Source organism: Pezoporus wallicus, unplaced genomic scaffold, assembly GCF_028554395.1.
Source record: "Pezoporus wallicus isolate ANWC-B61680 ecotype Strahan unplaced genomic scaffold, APGP_CSIRO_Pwel_v1 contig_736, whole genome shotgun sequence".
Taxonomy (NCBI): domain Eukaryota; kingdom Metazoa; phylum Chordata; class Aves; order Psittaciformes; family Psittacidae; genus Pezoporus; species Pezoporus wallicus.
The window spans coordinates 4467195-4492101 of record NW_026639744.1 but is presented as its reverse complement, the minus strand read 5'-3'; the positions used below and the strand labels follow the sequence as shown (position 1 = coordinate 4492101).

General features: G+C 37.2%; 1 protein-coding gene across 1 annotated transcript in view; it reads left to right on the top strand.

Moving 5' to 3' along the window:
- The window catches only part of PCDH15 (protocadherin related 15), a 360972-nt gene that overhangs the window by 88107 nt on the left and 247958 nt on the right, over positions 1-24907 (top strand). The window contains 3 exon segments of the mRNA XM_057415611.1: positions 6877-7037; positions 9898-10053; positions 21285-21404. Of these exon segments, the coding sequence (XP_057271594.1) occupies positions 6877-7037; positions 9898-10053; positions 21285-21404 (437 nt within the window).

Genomic DNA, 24907 nt, shown 5'->3' with positions numbered 1-24907 from the left:
AGCCATATAATGCCTTTTGATAAGAAAATAATCCCTATTTTCAAATTGTTTTTTTAATGCAAATTTGTCCTGTCTGAAAGAAACCTGGCATACTGCATGCTGTGTAAACTTTTCTTAGGAGTCAGCAAGTTAGAGAAGCAGCTATCTGGTGCGTTCAGATGGATCTCAGGTTCTGCACTACATTCTTAATAATCCTGAGCAGACAGAGGTGGGACTGGCTCATGGAGACCTTCCTGAATCTCTGATCTTGCTCTGCCTGCTTCAGTTTCTTCAACTTGACCAACAGAAAAGCAGGTGCAGAAACACTAATGGGAATGGTATTTACCCTTTGGCAGAAGGTTTATAACAGCGTGGTCTGTCTCATATTGGATCTTCCTATTCTAGTGAAGATGCCCATCTGTATGTCAGCGCAGCTGGCACTCACTCAACACCAAGTCTGAGCTTGCCATCTTGCAGCTATCAGAGGTGCTAGCTTCAATGGCTCTTTACAAAGCATGAGTTTCTCATTTCTTTAGGCCCCCTATTCTTGCTGGGTTGGTTTTCATTTTTTAATACACTAGGTGTGAAAAACCCTCACTGATGCAGAAGTGATGAGTTTCTTTCCATCTATTGACAACTATTGGTACTCGCCCTTACTGCAGCTCAAAGAGTTAGAGAGTGTGTATGTATATACATAAGCACCTTTTAAGTACCAATTTTTCTTTTCGCTAGTCTTTTGGAAACCTGATTCTTTCCTTCCAGATGGGTACTATGCATAATTCTCCCAAGCTAAATACCACTGGCTGAAAAATTCACAACTGGTGTTCCAGGGTAGGAAATACTGTGTGTGTTTAATGTACATTCCCTGGCATGTAATGTGGACTTGTTATACAAACTTGATTAGTATGGTGAAATTAAAAATACATTCTCTGTGAACAACAGAATACGACTTTATTATATTTAGCCTTTTTGTATATCATACATCTGAAGCACCTGCTCATGCAATTTGGCAATATTGAAGGTTAATCATGCTGTTGCAGGTGGTTTAATCTTTTCATCAATTTTGAAAGTTAAGAATAACAAGTTGTAGACTGTTCTTGAAGGAAGGGATAAATACATTTAGATGATAAAAAACTTCAGGCTTCTGCTTCAGACATGCGTCGCTTCAGGCTTCAGCTTCAGCCTTGTAGCTTGTGAGCACTCAGGTGTTTCTGGGATCTCTGTTTTCTGTGGTGAGCACAGCCCATGTAGTACTGATGTGGAAGGCTACACTCTGCTATTGTGTACAAGAGCCTTGTGAGAATTAAGGTCTGTGAAATTTGTATTTTGCATGACTGCAGAAATAAACTTTGCTTAATTGGTTGAAGTTAGGTACATCTCTTTGAAGCCACTGGGACTGACCGTCGGTTGTCCTCAATACAAAAAGGACATGGAACTGTTGGAACAAGTCCAGAGGAGGGCCATGAGGATGATCAGGGGACTGGAGCACCTCCCGTATGAAGATAGGCTGAGAAAGTTGGGGCTGTTCAGGCTGGAGAAGAGAAGGTGTTGAAGCGAGAGTCACGGACAGCGCAGAGACGATCAATGTGATCAAGCGATTGCCAAATTTATTACAAAGCCTTAACTCCTTATATACTATTTCTTACATGCACTTACAGTGATTTGGCATATTATGATTGGATACATGTCTTGAAGACCCTTAGTGACTAACATATAATTGGTTAAGCACAGGTGTGAGAACTTGACCTCAAAAGCTTGCCAACAGTCCACAGTTCTCATTAACTCAGTGAATTCCAGCTTCTTGCTTGCTTAAGCTTCTTTGGGCCTCTCATGGCCATGCTGTATCTTTCAGAATTATTCAGAGTTTATGTACTAATTATGCATTCTCCCATGAGAACACTGTCTCCACAAGAAGGCTGCTTGGAGACCTCATAGCAGCCTTCCTGTATCTGAAGGGGGCCTATAGGGATGCTGGGGAGGGACTCCTCATTAGGGAATGTAGTGATAGGAGAAGGGGTAATGGGTTAAAACTTAAACAGGGGAAGTTTAGATTGGATATAAGGAAGAAGTTCTTTACTGCAAGGCTGGTGAGGCACTGGAATGGGTTGTCCAAGGAAATTGTGAGTGCTCCATCCCTGGAGATGTTGAAGGCCAGGTTGGACAGAGCCTTGGGTGAGATGGTTTAGTGTGAGGTGTCTGTGACCATGGCAGGGGGTTGGAACTAGATGATCTTAAGTTCCTTTCCAACCCTAACTATTCTATGAATCTGTGATTCTGTGATTCTATGATTGTTACATTCCTGGTCTAACTATCAGGCACAAAGTTGAGCCTTTGTCCAGTGCACTGCTTTAGTAGTGTCACTGGGGAGGTGGGACATGCTCCACATGCCTTGAGCTCAGAAAATGCAGAAAGACAAACCCTGAATGTCTTTTAATTCCCAGAAGTGCTGCAGATATTATTCTACTAGAATCCTGTTTTCTGATTAATGTGCCAGCATAAAGGTTATTCCCAGACCAGTCATAATTCACTCATCCTTTAAAAAAGGGATCTGCTAGAACATTCAACTAAAATAATCCCAAGATGTGTCTAAATCATTTAACAAGCAAGTCCTCACTGAACACTGCACATCTACTGTCTTTAGTAGAGCATAAACTGCAAATTTTGTACTTCACGGCTTTTGCACCCAAGTCCCTTGTAACGTCCTTCCCATAGAAAGATCACCTTCTGCAGAGACTGATCTGTAAACACAAACTTTTCCCTGTTATTTTAGTCTAATGAAGACTTTTGGCTTCTGGATTCCTCTCAAAAGGATAATCTAGTGTAGAACTATTGTTACAATATTTACAGTGCTCTGCAGTTTTTATTTTTGTTGTCTTGTTTTTTAGGTACTTGTATAATTCCCAACAAGCTCAAGTAACATTTCTGAGTAAACGCCATTATTCTCAGAAAAACAGTATTATACCTGACAATAATAGACCTTTCCTCTCTTGTGCAGTCTGTTGGTTTCTGGCTTTTTTGTTGTTTTTCTAGCCAACAACTTGCTTGACTTTGATTCCTTAAGACTTATTCTGTACTAATCCCCTGAAAATCTGTACAGTCTTTTCACAAGACACCTCAGTCATCAGTCAGGCTTCAGTGAAGGTGGAAAGGTAGCCAAATTTTGGTATCCACAGTAGACGAAAAGCTGTTCTTAAAATCTAGTTGTGTTGATGTGCAATTTAACTTTCACATCAGTCTTTTTGCAATTAGCCAACATCTTTACCCTCAGCAGACTTTGACCAAACCCTCATCCCCCCCAATACTTAGAGGTTGAACCTCTAATATAATTACAGAAGAAGAAATGTAACTCTTATAACAAGGTGCAAGATTTCACTTTAGCTACAACATTAAGCTTCTGCCTGTGAAAAAAATGACACAAGCAAATTGTGTCTAAACTTATTGTATTACTGTGTTGCAAATATCAAGGGATGCATTTGCTTTTGTTCTCATGTATATGGAGAGTTAATGGACAAACTGTTGATGCAGTCACATTGAACTGCATGTATTCAGATTTATCGTTATGGGTTATGTCCCTGGCATTTTAGGCCAAGGAGAGAGGCAGGATGTAAGGAACAAAATGATAGATCTCTAAATGGTGGAAAGAAAAAATTTCCCCGATGCCAGATTCTTTGTAAATTAGAGGAATAATACGTTCAGGATGGTTATTGAAAGGCTTATTTGAAAACTGCTCTCCTTTGAAGACAGAGTACAAGTGCCTCATGAGTATCCAAAGAAAAAGCAGTCCATTCTTAAGAACAAAAGAATTGTTGTTATCCCAACAAACTAAATAGAAGTGCTTTGTTAAATCAAGCATATTGCTGTTTATAGATTGTAAGAGAGGAAAGTTGAATGATATGCAGAATTCAAAGCAGTTGGGCCAGTTAAGTAGCAGTGGTTTAATGGAGACTATGAAATTTGTCATCAAATCAAGATTTTTAAGGTGGGTTTTGTTTTTGTTTTTTTTTTTTGGGGGGGGGGTGTTTTGTTTGTTTTTTGTTTTGTTTTTTAAGTATGTAATAAGAATCATTTAATCTTAGATTCATTAAAATTTGAAGTTATTCAAGCTCTTTAGTTCTTGCAGAAGGATGAGTTTGGCAGAAATCCATCTCCTGAAAACTAGACAAGGGAGGATAAAGGCTCTTTGGACAAAGAACAACAAACCGTGGTGTACGCAGCCTATACTGAACCAAAAGTGCCTGCAAATGCTAGGTAGTAAAATAACTGGTGTATGTTACTGTAAGAACAGTGTTACAACCACTATTGACTTGTGTCACAGCACTTTCCTTTTTATGTAGGTGTTGCATTCTAAAATTACACTATGTTTGCAATCCTTAACATGTGGAAAGTGCTTTCCCTATTAAGGCCCCTCCCAAATATGGACTCTGCCATGAGGAATCTGTGTGCCTTTGAAGTATGAATTTTTTCCTCTGATTACTAGCATGCAATTCATGGCACAGTAATTGTTTCCTTCACAGGGGCATGGCCCCACAGACTATTGTATTAGCAGTCATAACTCTGCCATGATTATTGGTCTAATTCCTTTAGCATGGCATATGCTGCATTTCTTGACAAGCAGTGCAACTCAATGTCCAAAAGTAATTTTCCTTTGCTTCTGTTGTCTCTTATATCAATCAAGACCTACTGTTAGTTTATATTCATAATTTTGAGTTTTCTATAAATCAGGGACCAGATTTCATTCTGGGGTAATCTTTTGTTTGTTTGGGTTTTGGGTTAAGTTGGTTTTTTATGTGTTTTTCTTTTTAATTTTCTGAGGTGAGAAATAAACCCTTTTTATATGTCACGAGTGCTTAAGCATCTGAAAGCAGTGTATTGGTGGGTAGCTACAGTAGCTCCGTGTCCTTGTAACTTGTGCTATGATGCCCCTTTGATTCTCATGGGCTTACTAGTCTTCAGCATGGATGAGAAGACAGGTGTTGCTGCTTTTTCCCTCCCCTATTTCCTAATTATCCCTTGCAGTTTATTTTTACACTACTTTCACAACCCTCTCCTATTCCTTTTTCTGTACCATTTGGTTACTTCAGCTGCCCCAATTCTTCCATCCATTAAACTTCTGCTTTTCTCAGCAAAGATTTGTGTACAACATTTTCCGTAAACACCAGCTTTGCTATGCCCAGGTGGCCTTTGATAAAACACCTAATGCTGTGGAAATTGCAGATTTTCATTTCCTTTGAGAGCCATTTGAATGGGGGTGTAGAACCTTTCACTGGGATCAGTGGTGGTGAAAATGTAGCCAGAACTTAGACTTGGCCTTTAGGTTTGACCAAGAAGACTAGAAAATAAGTCAAGACAACTGAAGCCATTATGGTGATTGTGATGTATGTTACCTTGTTGTCTTTTTTTTTTTTTTTCAGGGAGACTTTTCTTGGGCAACTTTTGTTCAGTTGACTTCAAATTTGGGTTGCTGACTTTTCTTAGCATCATCATTGAGGCCCAATAATGAGGGTAATACAGAGAAGCTGGTGGATTTCTTATAGAGAAATTGGTAACTAGATATAAACACTTTGAACTGTCACAGGGGTGGTAACCAGCTTGTTTTTCCTGGGAAATCCTCTTTACATTAAAAATAGTGGTGGTCTCTCAAAAGCTGTATGCCAGTTCGAGCTAGTGAGTCATAGTATAATTGTATAAATGGTATTGCAGAAGAGATTATGCTGACAGCCATAAGTCATGTGGGTAGCGACTGTGTTTCCCATGTGGTTTTAAGGGTAGTGCTACTATAACTTTAAAACCAGTCTTTGGTGCAAAGTTACCTGTTTGGAAGTATTTCTTCCCATCATTTCTGTTGTGTTATATATAATAGGAGTATCTTTACATAGAGTTGCTGTTGTTAGACTGAATCTCTAAAGAAATTTTACTCTGCACTTTAGAATGAATTATTTGGGCCCTTAATACAGGAGGTTACATGATAAATATTTTTAACTATGTTAAATGTTCTGCAGCTAGTGATGTTCATGGATTTTCACTGTTAATGAACTTCAACAGAAATAATTTCTTTTTAATATTTTGGTGTGAGGAAAACTGGATAGTGTTACTTTTTCAGAAAAATGAAATCTTAGAGAAGTGTTAATAAGTACTGTGCATGCAAATCTGAGGCACCAGAGTGCAACATTTAGGGTAGTTAAGCAATGCTTGACATTTGGAAAGTGAGTTGGAGTGTTTTACACAGGAGATAACATACATCGTGGGTACTGTGAACTGACTAATAGAGCTGTTAGGCAAGACTTTTAACTGACAAGATGGAACAAGAAAAGGAAAAAGCATGTTATACATGTTGAATAGATGACTGGACTTAAGTACTATGTTTGTCTTGGTCAACATGGTTTTCATATCTTTGTGCTGCAAATTCAGTTTTTCAGTTGCAGAGCAACTCAAGGTATAAACCCCCTTTTTGCCTAGAGAGCTTTATGTAACTGTTCTTTTATTCCCCCTTCCCTCTTTCACCCTTCTCCCACCGCCTTGATGTGTCACTCTTGCTGTAGAAAATTTATTCGGGTTTGTTGTTATTTCAGTACTATTTGTTTGATGTGAGATTGGGTGATGATTGCTCAATGGAGAAAAAACTCATAATCTTAAAAATAGCTATATGTGATGGCTCTCATCATCAACTTATTGTGCATTGTAGCTGGGTTTGATGTTGTTTGAAATCACTTCAGTGTCAAAGGCAGTTTTGCATTACAGATAATAAGGTTCAGACTTTTTAAACATCATTCAAAACATAAAGTACAAGGACCCTTAGTCATAAAACAGGATTTTTAGCATTGCAGTTGTTATGAAAAATACATAAAAATGTAGATGCCAATATAAATTTCTCCCTTGTGTGTTTATTGTTTTTTGCAGGCACTATCCTGGTTGACAATATGCTGATCAAAGGGACAGCAGGAGGGCCAGACCCCACCATTGAACTTTCCTTAAAGGACAATGTAGATTACTGGGTGATCCTCGATCCTATCAGACAGACATTATACCTAAATAGCACTGGCCGAATTCTGGACAGAGATGTAAGTGTGGGGTTTGCTGTTTGTTTGGGTTTTTTTGTTCCCCATAGACATTGATTTCTAAATCTGTGAGTGCTCATAGACTTTAACACAAGATCTGCTAGAGTATAATAGCTGCATCTATCGTCCCAGATGGATGTGAGCAGAGTTAATTTGATTCTTTATTAGGACTTCTTGGGTGCATGAAGAAACTTGACGGCATGTACAATTATATGTGCATGAGCACAACAATAAGGGCCAAACAAATAGATGTGTGGGTTGAAAGAAATATACATATTGAAAGAAACTTGTCTTGTTTACTGAATTAAAAACATTTTTATACTGTTTTTTTGTTTTTGTCTGGAAGAAGTACTGCTTGCCTCATGTCCTGTGACACTTATTAAAAGCCTGCTTTATCTCTGTATATTGACATATGAGATGTGAGATAGAGCAAAGGAATTATGAATATTACAATTCACTTATAAGGTTTGACATACTCAACTGAAAATATGCTAGTTTAGATTCCTTTTTCTAAGGCAGCATAAAATTTGTGTGATATGCCCATTCTGAATAGCATTAAAGAAATATTGCCAGGCTAAGTTTGACTTTTATAAAAAGAAATATTAAAAGCACAAAATACAAGGAATGTTCTTATCTATGCTAATTTCATTGAAGAGAAACATTTTAAAAATAGAGACGCTTATCACAGTGTTGTATCTTTGCTGCAACTCATCAGAATCGGAGAGGAATATTGACTCAAAAGTGACTGTAATCAACATGGAAAGAGTGCTTTAAAGATCAGTTCCCCTCGGAGTGCATGAACATTTGTTTTGTATTAGCTTGATTGATTAATTTGTCTTCTCCATGTGTTTTGAGATATATCCATAAGTACCAGAAACAACATGCAAATTTTTGTTCATTTCCATTTTTACTTTCAAATTGCTAATTGAATTCAGCTGTTCTTAATTTAGTTTTAATTCAGAAGCTGTTTTCATATGTGAAGCAAAGGTATGCAGCACAGAACATGGCAGAGGGGACATAGTGGCAAAAGAATTCTTAAAGCATCAGCAAAGAAGTCGTCATTCCCTCAAGTGCCAAATGGCTGGCTGCCTTTGAGGAGGCAGACGTGATGGAGCATGTTTGGCTTTTCAGTTTTATTTTGAAGTCAGAGCAAAATGCAAGAGCCCCTAATGCGAGGTGAGGCTTGAGAACCACTCTCAAGAAATGTAAGGTCAGGTCTTCAAGCAGCCCACACAACTTGGCATATCCATATGGCAATAGGAAACAGAAGTAATTCCTGTTAGATCAGTGCTAATTCTCATTTCAGTGGCCCTTTTAGTGACACTTTTCTGTTTACAGGTTCATTCATCTGAGCTGCTTGATCCAACTTTAGGTGCTTTACCAAAACAACCTTGTCAATTTGTTTGATTTTTGTTACTAGCAACAGCCTGACTAAATTCATGAATGCTTTACTTTCCTATGAATACATATCGATGTTTTACAGTGACTTTCTTTGCAAGTAGACTCAAGTTGCAAGGAAACAAGTGGAGGGTGCGTGCACGTTTTCTTAATCATATCTAGGTAATATTTGTGGGTTTACGTTATGTAAAGGTAATATTGATATTTTGCATTGGTATTTAAGGGCTATTTCCTCATTTTTTACTATGAACTGTAACACTTCTTATCCCTAGTACTGTAGTGCTTGGAAAAAATATGTATTTGTGGTTAAGTTTAGTGGATATGAAAAGAAAATCTGAGATTTAAGGTAAAAAAACAAATCACGTATAGAATGAAAAAGTTGAAATTTATGTAATGGACTTATCTGAAGGCTGTTCCCAGCATTCAGAACCAGAATTGTACTAACCACTAAAATGCAAAATCAGTCAAGAGTGTGTTCTTTTTTTTTTCCTTTTTTAATTAAAAAACCAAAACTATTTTTTCTCATCTTTCAAGTTAAAACTATGCGAAACTTAGTAGTACCAATAACATTTGGGGTTTTATTAAGTTGAACCTTAAAATTCAGTTTTTTATTACAGAGCAAAAATGTAGTCTGGTTCACAAATGGTGCATATACAATTGCATTCAATATATTTGGGTACCCTTCCCAATTTTCTGTCTGATGTGCCCACTTCTCAACTCCCTGCTGATTCAGTTAGCCTGATCCGTTCTTTTTTTATTACTTTTCTTGAAAGAAAATCTTATTAGATTCCATTGATTGATTTTACTGAGACTGACAGTATGTTTTCCAAACAAAATCAGGTAAAAAGAAAATTCCAGACTTTTCTTCCAAAACTTTAAGTACTTAGGAAGGATGAATAATGATAAATCAGAACTGAAGGCAAAAGAAACTGCTAAAAGGTGTTGGGATAGTTTGTCCCAAGTACCATAAATTATTTGTTAAATTGTGCCGTTATGTATTTACATTTATTGTCTATGAAAGCCTACATTAAGTGTTTGTTTAAAGAACTGATTTTAAATCTAAGCATTGACCCAGCAGAAGTGGTACAAATGTGAAAGTAATGTTGGTCCTGTACCCTGTCCTATTTTATCAAAGGTGACAAACTATTTTTTCATATGTTCTTGTGACAAAGACCAAACATGTATTTTACACATCTATCTAATTACAACTAACTATGTTTTTTTCTTGGCCATTGCTAATAAATCTAGGTAAACTAATTAGAATTTGAAGTTTATTAAAGGTGATCTAAAAGCTCTTGGATCTTTTGTGGAGAATGCCAGCTTGAAAAATAAATGGAGATGAGAATGTTTGAGGCTTAATTTAAGTTACAGATATTTGGTATTTTCAATCCAAATATTAATAAACCAGAGGTTATAATGTGTGGCATTTGCAGGTATCTTTTTAAAAATGTATTTTCCCTTACAGCCTCCAATGTCTATTCAGTCCATTGTGGTGCAAGTCCAGTGTGTTAACAAAAAGGTTGGCACCATTATCAACCATGAAGTACGGATTGTGGTGAGAGATAGGAACGATAACTCACCTCAGTTCCAGCAGCAGCAATACTATGTGGCAGTAAATGAGGTCAGAACCACTTACTTTTTTTTTGTTTTCTCTTTTGTGTGGTGTCATTTCTAAATACCAGCTTTTGGTTCTTTCTCTTCTCATTTGAAAACCCAGTAAATTCAGTTGTTTTAAAATACCTTTTATTTGTGTCACTTCAGAAAAAGCAGTAACAGTATGCTTCAGTTTTTAAAATGTTAGCTGTTCTTTCTTTCTCTTAATACAAAGACAAGCATGCTTTCCATCAGGATGCTTGTAATATTGCAGAAGACACTAGAATCTGAATGAAATCTCAATGAGTAAAGCATTGTTTTCCGTTAAATTTGCAAAATGTTTTGCTACATTATGCAGTTGTATCAACAAACCTGGAAGTAAACCAAATGTATTTATGTAAAGCAAATAGTTCAAAAGGTTTTAATATATTGAAGCTTGGCAAACTGCAGTTTTGGTTTATGCTATTTCTCTTTATTAAATGATGTCTGTGAATGAAATCCTTTTGCTTTATTTTAATTATGGAATAGAGAGTTGTGGATTGGACTTCATATTATTTGAAGAAAAAAAATTATTTCTTTTTTGAGCTGATTAAGGTTTTTTTATTCTATTAGGGATTGAATAATCTGCTAATAATGGGTACAAAGGATCTGTGTTTTCTGTAAGTTAGTATCCTGGAGCTTTAGTAAGAAGAGGTGGAAGTGGGAAATTACATGCAGAAGTATAGAATCATAGAATCATAGAATCATTAGGGTTGGAAAGGACCTTAAGATCATCTAGTTCCAACCCCCCGGCTGTAGGCAGGGACACCTTACGTTAAATCATATCACCCAAGGCCTCGTCCAACCTGGCCTTGAACACTGCCAGGGATGGAGCATTCACAACCTCTCTGGGCAACCCATTCCAGTGCCTCACCACCCTAACAGGAAAGAATTTCTTCCTTATATCCAACCTAAACTTCCCCTGTTTAAGTTTTAACCCGTTACCCCTTGTCCTGTCACTACAGTCTCTAATGAAGAATCCCTCTCCAGCATCCCTATAGGCCCCCTTCAGATACTGGAAGGCTGCTATGAGGTCTCCACGCAGCCTTCTCTTCTCCAGGCTGAACAGCCCCAACTTCCTCAGCCTGTTTTCATACGGGAGGTGCTCCAGTCCCCTGATCATCCTCGTGGCTCTTCTCTGGGCTTGTTCCTACAGTTCCATGTCCTTTTTATGTTGAGGACAAGTAGTGATATATAAGCTGACACAGAAGGAGATGGAAAGATGGGTCAGTCTTTTGCAGGTAAAGATTGAAAGAATTACAGTCACATTTATTAAAATAAATCTTTTAAATACGTAAGGAGCATTGAGTCCCTGTTGGGGTTTGGTTTTGGGTGGAGGGTTTTTTTTCTTCTGTGAAAGAGAGTGATTGCTTTTATGTTGAGTGATTTTAGTAGAATTGATTTACTGTTTCCAAAAAAAAAGACTTTCATAATTTTGTGTGTTTGGGAGATTCAGCCTTTCAGTGTGTGTCCATATTGTTATGATCACTACATTGTTCTAAGTGACCAAGCATATAATGATGTGCAGGTCATCTTGTAAGCCCCAGGAAAGGAGTGGAAGAGGGTTTTTTATGAGTTTAGCCCTAACTAAGCCAAATGTATGAAAGAAACTAAAAAAAACCCTGAAACAGACAAGCCGCAACCAAGCCCCAAATATTAACTTTGAGGAGAGACCTGAGGTTGAGATAATGGTATACAGGTTTTTCTTACAGTAAAATGTCCCTAGTGATGACACTTTCTAAATTGAAATTTTCTCCCTTCAGGCAAATTTGGTAATCCATCTGATGGTTTTTCTTACCACCAGAATCTGAGGTCACAGAACACACCATCTGTATCAATATCAGTAAAGCCCTCCTTATCCCTTTAAATTGTTTTCAGGTTGGCCTTTACATGTTAATTGTAATTCCTATGTTTTTGCGGACTTGTTATGGAAGTGCCTTCTTGCCTTCACTAAAAGCAACATAAACATTAGTCTGAAGTGCCTGTATGAGCTGTGATGCAGGTCCCGGATCACTTCCAAGACCTGCATAATTTTTGCACTAAAACTGAAGGCAGGTAGTGCGCCAGTGCTGTAATACTAAGGAAGCAAGGATTTTCCATAATTGAAAAGTTCAAGAGGCTGAGTGAAAAATGCACTATTTAAATTTATGTTAAAAGATTTAGCAATGTTCCAAGTGCATTCAATGTTTTGGGTTTTTTTTCTGCATTATTATTGGGCAAAATACTGTGTTGCTTTTTCCACCAATTGCAGTCATGATTTAATTAACTGCCTTGTTTAATTTTATCATTGTTATGCTTATAGCTTCTGACATGTCACCACTGTGCCCTTCAGGGTTAATGCTCTCATTAATTAAGAACAAAAAGTTCATAAAGCTTCTCAAACTTTCTCAAAGGTTTTAGTAAGTGATTATATCTTTTAATGGTAGTTTATTCTGCTAGTAATTGGCACTGCCTCTAGTGAATTTAACTACAGGAATGCACTGTAATAAGGGGTTTGTGGTTGTTTTTTGATTACTTCTGGTCTTCTGGGTTTAGTTTGCTTATAAACTAGAAAGTATAGTAGTTTATCTGACATAAGTAACATAAAGCAAATCAAAGTACAAGTAGACTTTCTTATTTACAGCTACCATACATGCGAGTGTCACAACTAATTCTTTTTCTAACCAGGAAATTTTGTCCATGTCAATATAAGTACTTGTTCAGGTGCTTTACAGGGCTGTGCTTGATAGTTTGTCTTATCAGCTGCCATGCCTTTCTCTGGTTGTCCTATATGGAATGAAGAACGTACACACTGTGCCATTATAACCATACTACAGTCCCTGGTGCTTGCACAAAACACGAGGTAGACTTTCCACACATATTATTTAACCCATCTACATGTACACAGTAAGTCCTGTTCTAACCAGAGTGACAGTTGTGTGCTCTGTCATGATGGTAAAATCTCCCCAAAAGCATGATGCTTTTGTATACATCTACCATAAGGAAATCCTGGGAAGATATGTCCCAGGCTTGCAATTTACCCTAAAATGTTTTTTTTTTTTTAAGGGATTAAAGTCTAGGGCTATGATTTTCCCAAGTAATCAAAACTCTTATATAATTGCTAGCATCTGTGATGTGAGACAAATAACTAGCTAGATTTTACTTTATTAGGTATTTTTTTTCAGTTTCAGAAATGTCAAGGGGTAAAAATATGTTTTTGAGAAATAGAATGTATTTTTATGTCAAATATTTTTTATATGTCAACTGTCCACAACATACTAAAATTAATTTGAAAAAGAAGCTGAGGGTAATTATAGTGCCAACATAAATGCTGGTTTCACACAATTGTTTTCCATCTGCACATGAAAAGACATAGTTTAAAATTAAGCCCATATTTTTCCAGAAGGCTTAGAATGAGACGGATTTGGTATGGTAGTGTCTGTTTTGGTTTACACCAAATGATATCTCAATTTTTTGTACTTGATTGATTAGAAAAGGAGGACATCTGCACTGAGTTAGACGAAAAGCTCCCCTAATACAGTGTATTTTCTCTCTCAGTGGCCCTTGCACATGCTCAAAGAGGAGCATAAGGACTGGGAAACTAGAAGTGATGCTTTCCTAATCAGCTCCAGTCACTTGCAGTTGTAAAATATATGAGACCATAGGCAGTGTATGTAACAGTTCTTGACCAATTATTTCTTCCCATTTCTTATAATTTTATATATTAAAATTCTTATTGCAAGAAGTACTGAGTAATCTGTATCAGCCTCTCACATGTTGTCACAGACATCAGTCACAGCATCAGGTGTTACATGGGTATAAGTTCAGAAATACCATGGTAACATTTACTTGATTTGCAAAGCCACCCCTCAGTTTTAGGAGTAGAGAATTTTATCATTAACACCTATTTGTTGATGTCTCTGTATTTCCAAGTGGTTAAGACTCCCTTCAATCTCTCTTCTACCTCTAGGTTCCTGCTCAAGTGCCTGAACAAGAACAAAGCAAATTCCATGCCTTAAAGCAAGCTTTCCACATCCTTGAAAATATATACATTCATTAGTCTAGTAACTATGTGATTTCTCTTATGAAATACAGGTCTCTTGTCTCCTTACCTACACAAGATGTTGCATAGCCTTTTTCATCATGTTTTGTCTCATCTCTGCCTGAGATGAGAAATACCATAATTTCTCACTCTACTGCTTCAAATACCTTCATCTGGATCCTAAAAATCCTAAGAAATCTCTTTACATAGATAGCGTCTGTAGCATTTGGATCTATTCTGCATGTTGTCAGACAACCCTTAGGGGGATTTAAATGTTTTCTTCTGTTATTCACATACTTCTACTTGTAGAAGACCCGTGAGTGAGGTGATCCAAAATTACAACATGAAGAGAACTTAATGTTTCCCTCCAGTGCATGCGTGTTTTGAAAATGTGTCTTTTGCATTTAAGTATTATTATTACATGTTTATTGGAGAAGTTTTTTTTCAGGAGGATCTTTTTTATTCTGTTAAATGTATGGGCTTCTCATACATAGCTGCAGTTGATGGAGACGATAATTTTTCGATTTGGTGTCTTTGAGTGGCACTTCTAGTATTCATAGACAGTTACAGTTAAAATTTGTTTTCAAGTTTAGCTTCTTAGTTTAAAGTCTAAAATAGAGTGTCTGTTCTCCTAAAATAACTGCCTTTTAAGCAAAATATTATTATCTAAGCATTTATAAATGAAATAGCTAGTTTGAGTTAATAGGGAATAAAACCCTGCTGGGGTTGGGGAGCAAGCAAAAGAAACACCCTACACATGTATGTGTGTACATATGTGTTTATGTGCACACTTGTGTGTATTCACATACATGTATAAACAGTCTTCATTCTCCCTGGTCCTCAATAGTCATAGCAGGAGGCTAATGCAGACACAAAATAAGCATCTGCTTAAAATTAACTGGCATTTTGTGCATTAGCTATAGTCAAAAAAGTGACATTGTATTTAAACTATTTACTTTTTATAATTGGATTATGAAACAAATTTGGGGCATAATTCAGAAAACTCCTAAGTAATGCTGTTCTGACATCGGAAGTAACTAAGCTGATCATCACTATTGAGTTGTTGCCATGCATAGCATGCCACAGAGCCTGTGCAAGCACTAGGACAGAAATGGGCTCTTATCCTTCATGTCACATCTGGCCCAGTGCCACTGCCCTGTTAAGAGTGCGGGGTTTCAGGTTCCGTTTCTTTTTTCATCTTTTTCTTCCTTTCCCCTTGCTGCTTGGGCATCCATGTTTGTGAGGCTGGGACCACTGTCTTTAGTACATAGCAGGTTCCAGCATCACCAACAGCTTAGTGAAACTCTAATGCAAAAGCCCATTTTGAGTAGCACTCCAAATGGGTGCTACCATTTAGGAGCAAGTTTCTTTTTTCTCTTTCTAATGCTTTTTCAAAACAAAGAATGTGTCTCAGCCAAAAGCAAATCCAACTGCTATTCACAGCATTATGAATCTTCTCATAAAAGTGAATTAATGTATCAACCTTAACATTCTTATGATAATTAGAAAGACTCTATGGGCTTATTTCCTTTCCTTTGTTTTGTATTTTATATACTTTTATAAAAATGTCACATCATATTTATTAAAAAAAAATCTGACAAAATTGTATTACTCTGGTGCTAAATTTGACCATGAATATTAGTAACTTAAAGATATGAGTTACTTCAGTATGTTGAAACAAAGGTCTATAGTCAGGTTGAAATTCAGAAGAATTATGCAACTCAATTAACACTCAACAAGTGAATCTGTAGTATTGCCGAAAGTGTTTTAAAGACATGTAACCTAATACAGTGACTAGAAACCAAAATCCGATGCTGCTGAGGCACTATTGTTGTTGTCTGTGTTTTGTGTTGAACACAATTTTATCTTAACAGATTTTGTCTCAGCTAAATGCAACTCTGATTCTGCATTGCCTGGGGTTTATAAGACTGACTTTTTCTGCATTAGTTTTTCATATGAGCCTTGGTGAACTCAGGCACATTTCGTAACAGGTTTTGTTTGAAACGGTAGTGGAGTTACTAGAAGTCAGTATTACTTTCTTAAATATTCATAACCTTATAACTGCTTGTAAATCAAAATTTTAGACTTCCTTTGCTTTTTTGGTTTTGGGTTGGTTTTTTAGCCCTTAAGTTGGCAGAGATGGGAATCCTTTGTAAAATGAGTGTTTCTTGAACCCTCAGTCTTAAAACTTTGGCTTTGGGCTGTTGAAAATTGTAACATATGGTGTATTTTCATTTCTTCTAGTGTAATTATTCATATTTTTTCATTGTAGTATTGAAGTAATTATTCTCTGCAGGTAGACATCATCAAAAGGATATTAGCTCAGAATTATTAACTGTAAATCTTTGCTGACCTGTTTGGGGCCACCGTGAAAAATTACTAATTTTAAACTTTGTAAATAGGCAGTAATAGGAAAAGTTATTTTAAAAATGTTTTATGGAACTGTTGAACATTCGTATCTGCATCTAGAGTTCTAATAGACATAGATCATGTTTAAGGAAATGTGTAAGTGTTTCAGCTGTTGACTGTAGAAGAATAAGGTTTATTGTGTGCATTTCATCTCTATTTGTTTAATTGCATTCTTTTGAAATCTTACTTGCTTCTTGTCATCATGGCTCTTTTTTACCACATTGAATTCCCGCAAAGATTATTATCCTCAGACTGACATTAACACTCTCAGAATTTTTTGTTTATAATTCCTAACCTTATCTCTTGCATAAGGTAAAACAGTCAGCATGGTCCAACAGTTTAATTACATAACTTCGGTTTCTTTCTGTAAGAGATACTGAAGTTTAATACGGAGAAATCCAAATTCCTCTCAAAGGTATTCTCTGAAATAGGCATGCCTAGTGGGAAGGAGATTAAGTGGGGCTGTACAGATAGTTCAAGCAATACTTTCTGGAGCCATTTTTGATTCCTTCTCAAGGGTAGAAAAGTAAAGGAGTGGGGAACCCTTTCACAGACATGTTTCCAGCTTCTCTCGTCTCCCAGAAGACTTGGTGGGTGGAAGATCTTTTCAGAGAATGAGCAGAGTTGGAAACTGTGGGGAAAACAGCTGCTGTGTAGAATCTCTCTGCTACAGATTGGCATGGAAATAGTGTGGGGTGGTTTGAGCTCTAGGTAAGCCTTTACTGCCTAGAGAATGTGTGTATCTGCTAAAAAAACATATTTGATAACTGGTTTCAGAAATTATGTTTATCTTATAGTATATAATACAAAACTATCTCTATGTTCTGCTTTTTGCCAATGGCAAAAAATGATTAGCCAGTTTCTTTTGCTAACATATGCATTTATTCAAATGGCATGCCCATTTTATGTCTGTGAAATCAAAAGTCAAAAGCTTTGGTCTTGGATTTAGTGTATTACAACCAAAATAACTGACATGCAGACCTTCATGAACTTAATACACAGGTTTCTATTTTATCTACATTTTCCTTTCCGCAATACAAATGATATCAGAAAGGACACTGAAATAATCCCCTGTCACTCCATCATTTCATTCAGCTTTCAGCCTGCTCTTTTAGCTTTTGGATGCATGTTTCAGATACTTCCATAACATTCACTAAAAAATTTGCCTTGCATTTCCATGTTACCTGTCTTTCTTTATAGTAATGCAGTTCTTCATGGGGTGTTCACATAATAAGTAATCCTTATTTAAGTAAGAACAGTGCGATTGTTCATGTTGATAAATAACAATATATGTACATATATAATTTATATACAGTTGCATTTTATAAGGTGAACTGAGTTCTAACAATGAAGTGAATTGTGACAACAGTCTGTTAGAAAGCCGTCACAAATTATGGGTAAAACTGATACTGCTGGCTTATGGTAAATCGTTGCAATGTTGAGCACTCAGTATAAAAATATTGTGTAGCTTTGAATGCTGAGTTCCTCTCTCAAATGGTTAAAGGTAGAGTTTAAGACATTTATTTAAGAGCTCATCTGACTTTTTCCAGAGGCTACAGTAATGGGACATCTTGGGCAGGCTGGAAAGCTGAATGAAATGATGGAGTGACAGGGGATTATTTCAGTGTCCTTTCTGATATCATTTGTATTGCATAAAGGAAAATGTAGATAAAATAGAAACCTGTGTATTAAGTTCATGAAGGTCTGCATGTCAGTTATTTTGGTTGTAATACACTAAATCCAAGACCAAAGCTTTTGACTTTTCGCTGCAAGAGCATGCAATTGTAATTCTGGTGTTTACTGCTATTTCATTTTTACAACTCTCTCCTTTGTTATCACTTAATGATGTGCTTTACAGTGGTGGAGTCTTTTTATGTTAGTCATCATTTATCTGCACCCTGTCAAGACCCTGATGCAGCAGCTCTTGGTGGAACGGAGCAAATAACTATTGCCAAGCAGAGCTGCTGGCTGAACTCAATGGAAACCAAGTATTTGTGTGCTTATGAAAACCAACATAGTTTTTGGCATCCTTCAGCTGTGAGTACTTGTATAGGTCCAGCTCTTTCTCTGCCTCTTGGCAGCCGTGGAGGTAGCTGGTTAGGGCAGTCTCATCCTTTGGGACATTGCGCTGGAGCTCTGCCCTCTCCCGTTGCAGGACATGGCATTACATTATCCAGCTAGCAGAAGCAGTACAAACACCTCCTTGGGTGTCTGTTAGTTCTTGGGCTGTTCTGATGAGACAGAATCTTTTTAATAGAGATTTTTTTTTGGTTTCCAACAGTAACTTCTCCTTCTCATGACATCATGCTGGTGTTACGGCTGCCTGCAAGGTGTTGAGCAGGGATCTCAATGCTCCATCACAGCAAGTGCTGAGAAACCTGTGGGCACCCTAATGGAGTGGTGTAGCTAATGAGCATAATGCTTGACAGTGTATTCCCAACCCATATTGTGGCTTGCTATACACATGTAGTATCTTCAGAGCTGCTCCTCTCTGGGAGCACTAAGACTTTTTTGTTTTAACAACAGAAACATGGTGGATTTTCATCATGTGCCAACCCCTGACAAGCCAGCAGTGTGCCTGGGTCTTTCCGCTAACGAGACTGTGTCATTTAACCAATGATTAATTGACTAAACTAAGTGTTGTACTAGGTGGCTGTGCCCAGGTTGGGGCTGAAGAGTCTCTGTGAGGAGAGCCTGTGGCTGCCCTGGGCTGGCCACAACCAGTTCTGGCCAGTTCCAGCTAGTTCCAACTGCCCCAGCACAGGGCACAGCCCAACCCCTCAGCCAGTCCTGTGGTGCCTCAGGGAAATGGACTTAAGAAGGAAGAAATGCTGTGCAGCAATAAGGAGTGAGGAAAAAAATGTGAGGAGGAGAGGAACTGGGAGCAAAGGAGTGAAGCTGAGCCTTTGGAAAACGAGTGGGATAGGGAAGGGTGCTGTTTTGTCATTGTTTGTCAGCATCCAAATGCAATTTTAATTGGCAGTACATTGAATTCATTTTCCCAAAGTTGAATCTGTTTTGCCTGGGAGGGTAGTGGATGGGTGATCTCCCTGTCTTGTCTCCTAAACATGTTCATCTCATTTTCCTTCCCTGGGCTGCTATGGAGAGGGGTGAGAGGGCAGGGGCTGGGTGTCTGGCAGCTGGCCAAGGGCAGCCCATCATTAGTGTGTGTGTTGGCGGGGGGGGGGGGGGGGGAAGCCCTACAAACCCTCCTTCAAATTTTCCAAATTGGTTTTCAGGTTGTTTTGGTCTTCTATCCCATATAAAAACATGAGAAAGCTCCTTCTCCCCTATACATGCACTTTGTCATAAAACAGGAAGTTACCTTGCTTGGTTTATGACAGTTGCCTCTGATTTTATACAGTCAGGTAAGGCTCGTGTTTCTGAGGTGATTTCTGTCCTATATTCTTGAAAGGCTGATGCAGTGTGAGAGGTACAATGCACAGACTCTCTGCGAGGTAATTCTCTTGCAATTTTTAGGGAACACTCAACTTTATACACCCACATGTGACACTTCTATCTATACCAATAGAAAGCAAGTCAGGTTCCTAGCAAAGCATAAACATTCATACTCATTGTGGCGTAAGTGTAGATAATGTGAGTAAGTATTGTAAGTTAAGCCCCACCTGTTATAAGAAAAGCTTTGAAGGATTCGGGTTCTCAGGCCTGAAAACATTTCTCAGAGAACTCTGGCAGGAGTTAAACTCTTAAAGTAATTAGCAGCTTTACAAATAAAGCAAGGCAAGGAACTATTACTATAGGAGGAAATGGGCAGTTAATTATTTGGGTTCTGGTGTGAACTACAAAACATAATAGTGAAATAGTATCCACATTTGCAACAAATATTTGAAGGACTCTTTGTCCTTTGCCACCTTTTTACAGTGTTTCAAACGTTTTTAGACCCTATACCTTTAATGATGTGCAACAATGTAAAATTTGGAGTAAAGAAGAGGAGTCAGTGGGCGAAATCTCTGGGTGTGATGAGGGCAACAGCTGGAAGCATGGCTGGAAGCAGTGTTCATATTGAATCCTGAACTGTTTGTTTATTTGGTTTTCTTTTTCAGCTTGATTACTCACAAAGTTTTCTGAATATTAAAATTTAGAAGTGATGACCCCAAGAAGTCAGTTGGACTTTTGTACTTGGTCTTAAAGGGTCTTGATTTCATGCTATTTATCTACGCTAGGATATTTATAAATTGATTCATTTTCAAAATATAATTTTATGAGTCCTCAGTTGCTGCTAACAAAATATTGGAGAAACAGCATCATCCTTATAGTTGGGTAAATCCATAAAGCTCTCTTGGTGTCTCTGTTTAGATGCAATAATATTTATCTGGCGCTATTCACATTGCCACTAAGACACTGTTAAATAAATTCTGTTTACTTTTGCAGCTCATCTTTATTTTTCTCCCTGAGTCTAAAAAACTAGCTTGTATTTTTCAGATCTGTTTATATTTATTTCATTAATAATTTCAGGTTTAAGACTATTTTTTTTTTATCTTTTTAAATACAAATGGGGTTCTGTCCTGATGCAGAGGATCTGTGGAATAAAAATGGAAATTGTTTTCACTCTCTATGTGATGCTTGGCATCAGTTAGAGTCTGAATAGACTGTGTCTAAATAGTTGCTGGTACATGGGATTCCAGACCAAACAAAGGCTAGAAGAGAATGTCAACCCTGCATTATACGCCAGAGATATTGCAGGTGTGAAGGCTTTGCAAACAGTTCTTTAATTGTTTCTTGTATTCCTTAAGATTTTAATGGGGATCTGTCTGTCTCTGTTCTTGCAGCTAACTCCAGTTGGAACAACTATTTTTACAGGATTTTCTGGAAACAATGGTGCTACTGACATTGATGATGGTCCAAACGGCCAGATAGAATATGTCATCCAGTACAATCCTAATGATAAGGTAAATGAATTTCATCTTTTTCTTTTCTTTTTTTTTTTTTCCTCTTCAGAGGTTTGTGTGTGTATATGTATTACATGTATATATATATATACACACACATACACAAAGAGCAAATGAACAAGAAGTTGCTAATGGACTTCATAAAGAAATCCTTTTCTTCATGATGTAGAATATACTCTCTGCCTGTGATCCTTGCTTACTCTGTAAACACAGATTAATTTACCTTCCCTTTCATTGTCATGCTCATAGTAGCTGGATAACTTCAGTATCAATCATTAATAATCCCGTCTTCTCCAGTGTTCACACACTTAATCTTGGTTTTGACATGCCTTTTCAGTCCATGATAGGTAGTTGTATTTACTCCTACACATTTACACCTAATAGGTTGACAGCTAAGAAATATTTGTAGACATGGCTAAGTTGCTCTCAGAAGAGACATTCTGACTTTTCTCATGGAGTCATTTATGTTGAAAGATCACTGTTGCTTTTTGGTTGTTTTTTTTTTGTTGTTTGTTTTTTTTTAAAGCGTTATATATTATTAAACCCTAGTGATCTCTACGTGTTTGCAAACACATTCTTTTAGAGACAAAAATCTTAAAGCATTAAACTGAATTCTCTTCGGGGTCAAATGTGTGAATTTGTCTATTATAAAAAGGTTCTGTGCATAGCTGATTCTTGTGAAATGTCCCTATGCATTTTTGTAGCAAATTTGAGGTAATTTAGCAATCCTTTTTTTGCAAGCCAGACTCTATTTTGCCACGGGCAAAGGGTGCAGGTACTGTGGATCAGGTGGTGTGATAATTTGTTAAGCAGGCTAACCTTTTTATTCATCCCAAAGGTAGCACAGAAGTTAAAAGTGTGTGGGGTGGAAAAATAAAGATTTAGTAACCTCTCATTGACATTCCCTACTTAAAGGTAATTTGCGCAGGAATGGTTTTGTGGGAAAACAGCAGTCTAATTTTCAATTTAATTAGAAGAGTAGGCACACAAGTTCTGATTCAATTTGTGCCATTTTAGCTGTACATCTCAAAGATGTCAATTCTGTTTTCATTGAAGTCAGAAAGAGTGTAAATATCTACTACATTACAATTAGTACTTGTACTTTTTGTGAGGTAGAATAGGTACTTTTGTAAATGACAATTCTTTTGTATTAAAGAATAATTCAGTGTGAACGAATAATATATAAACCCTACTTTTTTTACTTTTCACTGGGTTAATTCTTGATTTTTGCATAGCTATATGCTGAGGAATAGTGTTTACTCACTGTATCTACATATATTGGGGTAAGAGATGGTTTCTTGAAAAAACATGGCCTTTTCTGGGGAGCATTGTTTTGCAAAGAGGCTATGTCTTTTTGACAAAAGTGTGATTGTGATGTTAGGGTTTGCGGAGATAGCAAATTTCTGGTTTTAAGTTGTAGGTATTTGGAATTATTTCATTTTTTAAATGTTTGCAGTCATTTCTTAAAGATTAATTTGATTGTGAAGACTGAGCGGTCTCTTTAGTTATGGCACTCAGTGAGGCTCCTTAAATGAGTAAAATTCCTAGCGAGCGATGCACAGGTTCATCATGTTACATTCTCAGCTGTTCTTTGTACTGATGATATGTATGATTGAAGAGTTTCCTAAAATTTATAGGCAAAGGTTTCCTATGGCAACAGTAAATACTAAAGTGTTATGCTAACATGATCTTTTAACTGTTTACATGACAAAAGTGTTATAAATAAATGCTATTCCACTATCACAAATACTTGAAAAGTAAACAGAAAGCAGGAAGAAGTGAAAGGAAAGGACAAGGCATTTCAGATTCACAAAGCCAAATCAAACCAAACCATTTAAATTTTTCTCTCTGCTCTTTTTTTCTTACCTTTAACTTACAGTACTTAACAAAACCAGCTCAAATAATTTCTTCTCTTTCAATAAAGACTATGAAAAATGTACTGAGAAAATACCTCTTCTAGACAATATTTTCCTGGAAAACCTTAGAAAAGTGAAAGTTTTATTATACATTGAATATGTTGGCATAATGAACACACACACACACACACGAGTATTATTTCTGTTAAAATGCATTGCAGAACAGTGCAATGTAAGAACTTCTTTGTATTTAATTTACTATTAAGTCATAGCATTATATTGCTCAAAAGCATGCTAGAAAATTAATCTAAAAAGCATCTCCCACAACCACATTAACATCAAGTTCAGCCACGAGGTTCATCTAACCACTAAGGACATCACAGCATGCTGAAGTGGTTTGGTCTGGTGTTTTGCCACAGAAAGAGTTAAAAAACTTTTCATCTACTACTTGGTGAAACTTACTTGTTCTTGCTCTCCCAGTGACTGTGAAGAACAGTGAGGGATTTCCCTGACTGAAACAACTTCTTTGGAGTAGTTAGTTGCTTTATTGCATCTTTGCCTTACTACTTTCATATTTCAGATTAAATAAATCTGATTCTTTCATCTATAGATAGCCCTGATGTACATAATGTTGCTTTACCTAGGGATGTGCTTTGTGAGTATGCTTGACAGAGGTGACTTCTCATCGTGGTAAGCTACTTCATCTCATCTGTCAGCTTGCAAGAAAGTTACTACATAATATCTGCTACAAGGGGATTTTTGTCCTCAGTCTGGGAAACAATTACACCAGGCTCAAAAATGAAGTGCACAGTTTAGTGCAAAGTATCTCTATTTTTTTTACTTATGGGATCCTCCTATAATGTGTGGTGAAGGTGCCCACAATGCTGTTTGACACCAGTGACATAGTCTCCAGTTATTTGGCAGTCTGTGATGCAATTCCCAGTCCTGTTTTCCTGCACACCACAAACACCTGCAACATGGAGAATTTAACAATCATTATAATTTATTTGCTGAAAAACAAACTGTGATTTTAACAGATATTTCCACTTTTAGAGAAAAAAGGCGTTGGTGTGTTATCTAAGGAAAGAATATTACTGTCTACATTTGCAGCCTATAGGGGTGCTGGAGAGGGACCCTTCATTAGAGACTGTAGTGACAGGACAAGGGGTAACGGGTTAAAACTTACACGGGGAAGTTTAGGTTGGATATAAGGAAGAAATTCTTTCCTGTTAGGGTGGTGAGGCACTGGAATGGGTTGCCCAGGGAGGTTGTGAATGCTCCATCCCTGGCAGTGTTCAAGGCCAGGTTGGATGAGGCCTTGGGTGATATGGTTTAGCGTAAGGTGTCCCTGCCCATGGCAGGGGGGTTGGAACTAGATGATCTTAAGGTCCTTTCCAACCCTAACTATTCTATGATTCTGTGATTCTATGCAGTTTCTGTGGAGTTACTGTGGAATTTGGTATATCTGTTATCCCTTCAACATACTTGAATATTAGCTATATTTTGCACAGGTAGATTGAAGCATGTAAAGATATTTATTATGTGATTAATAATAGAACCGGAACTAAGTTACATATCAGAAACCTGTGCTGTGCCTATAATCCTTCTCCCAAATGAGTCATTAGTGAAAGTGAATCCTTTAAAGGT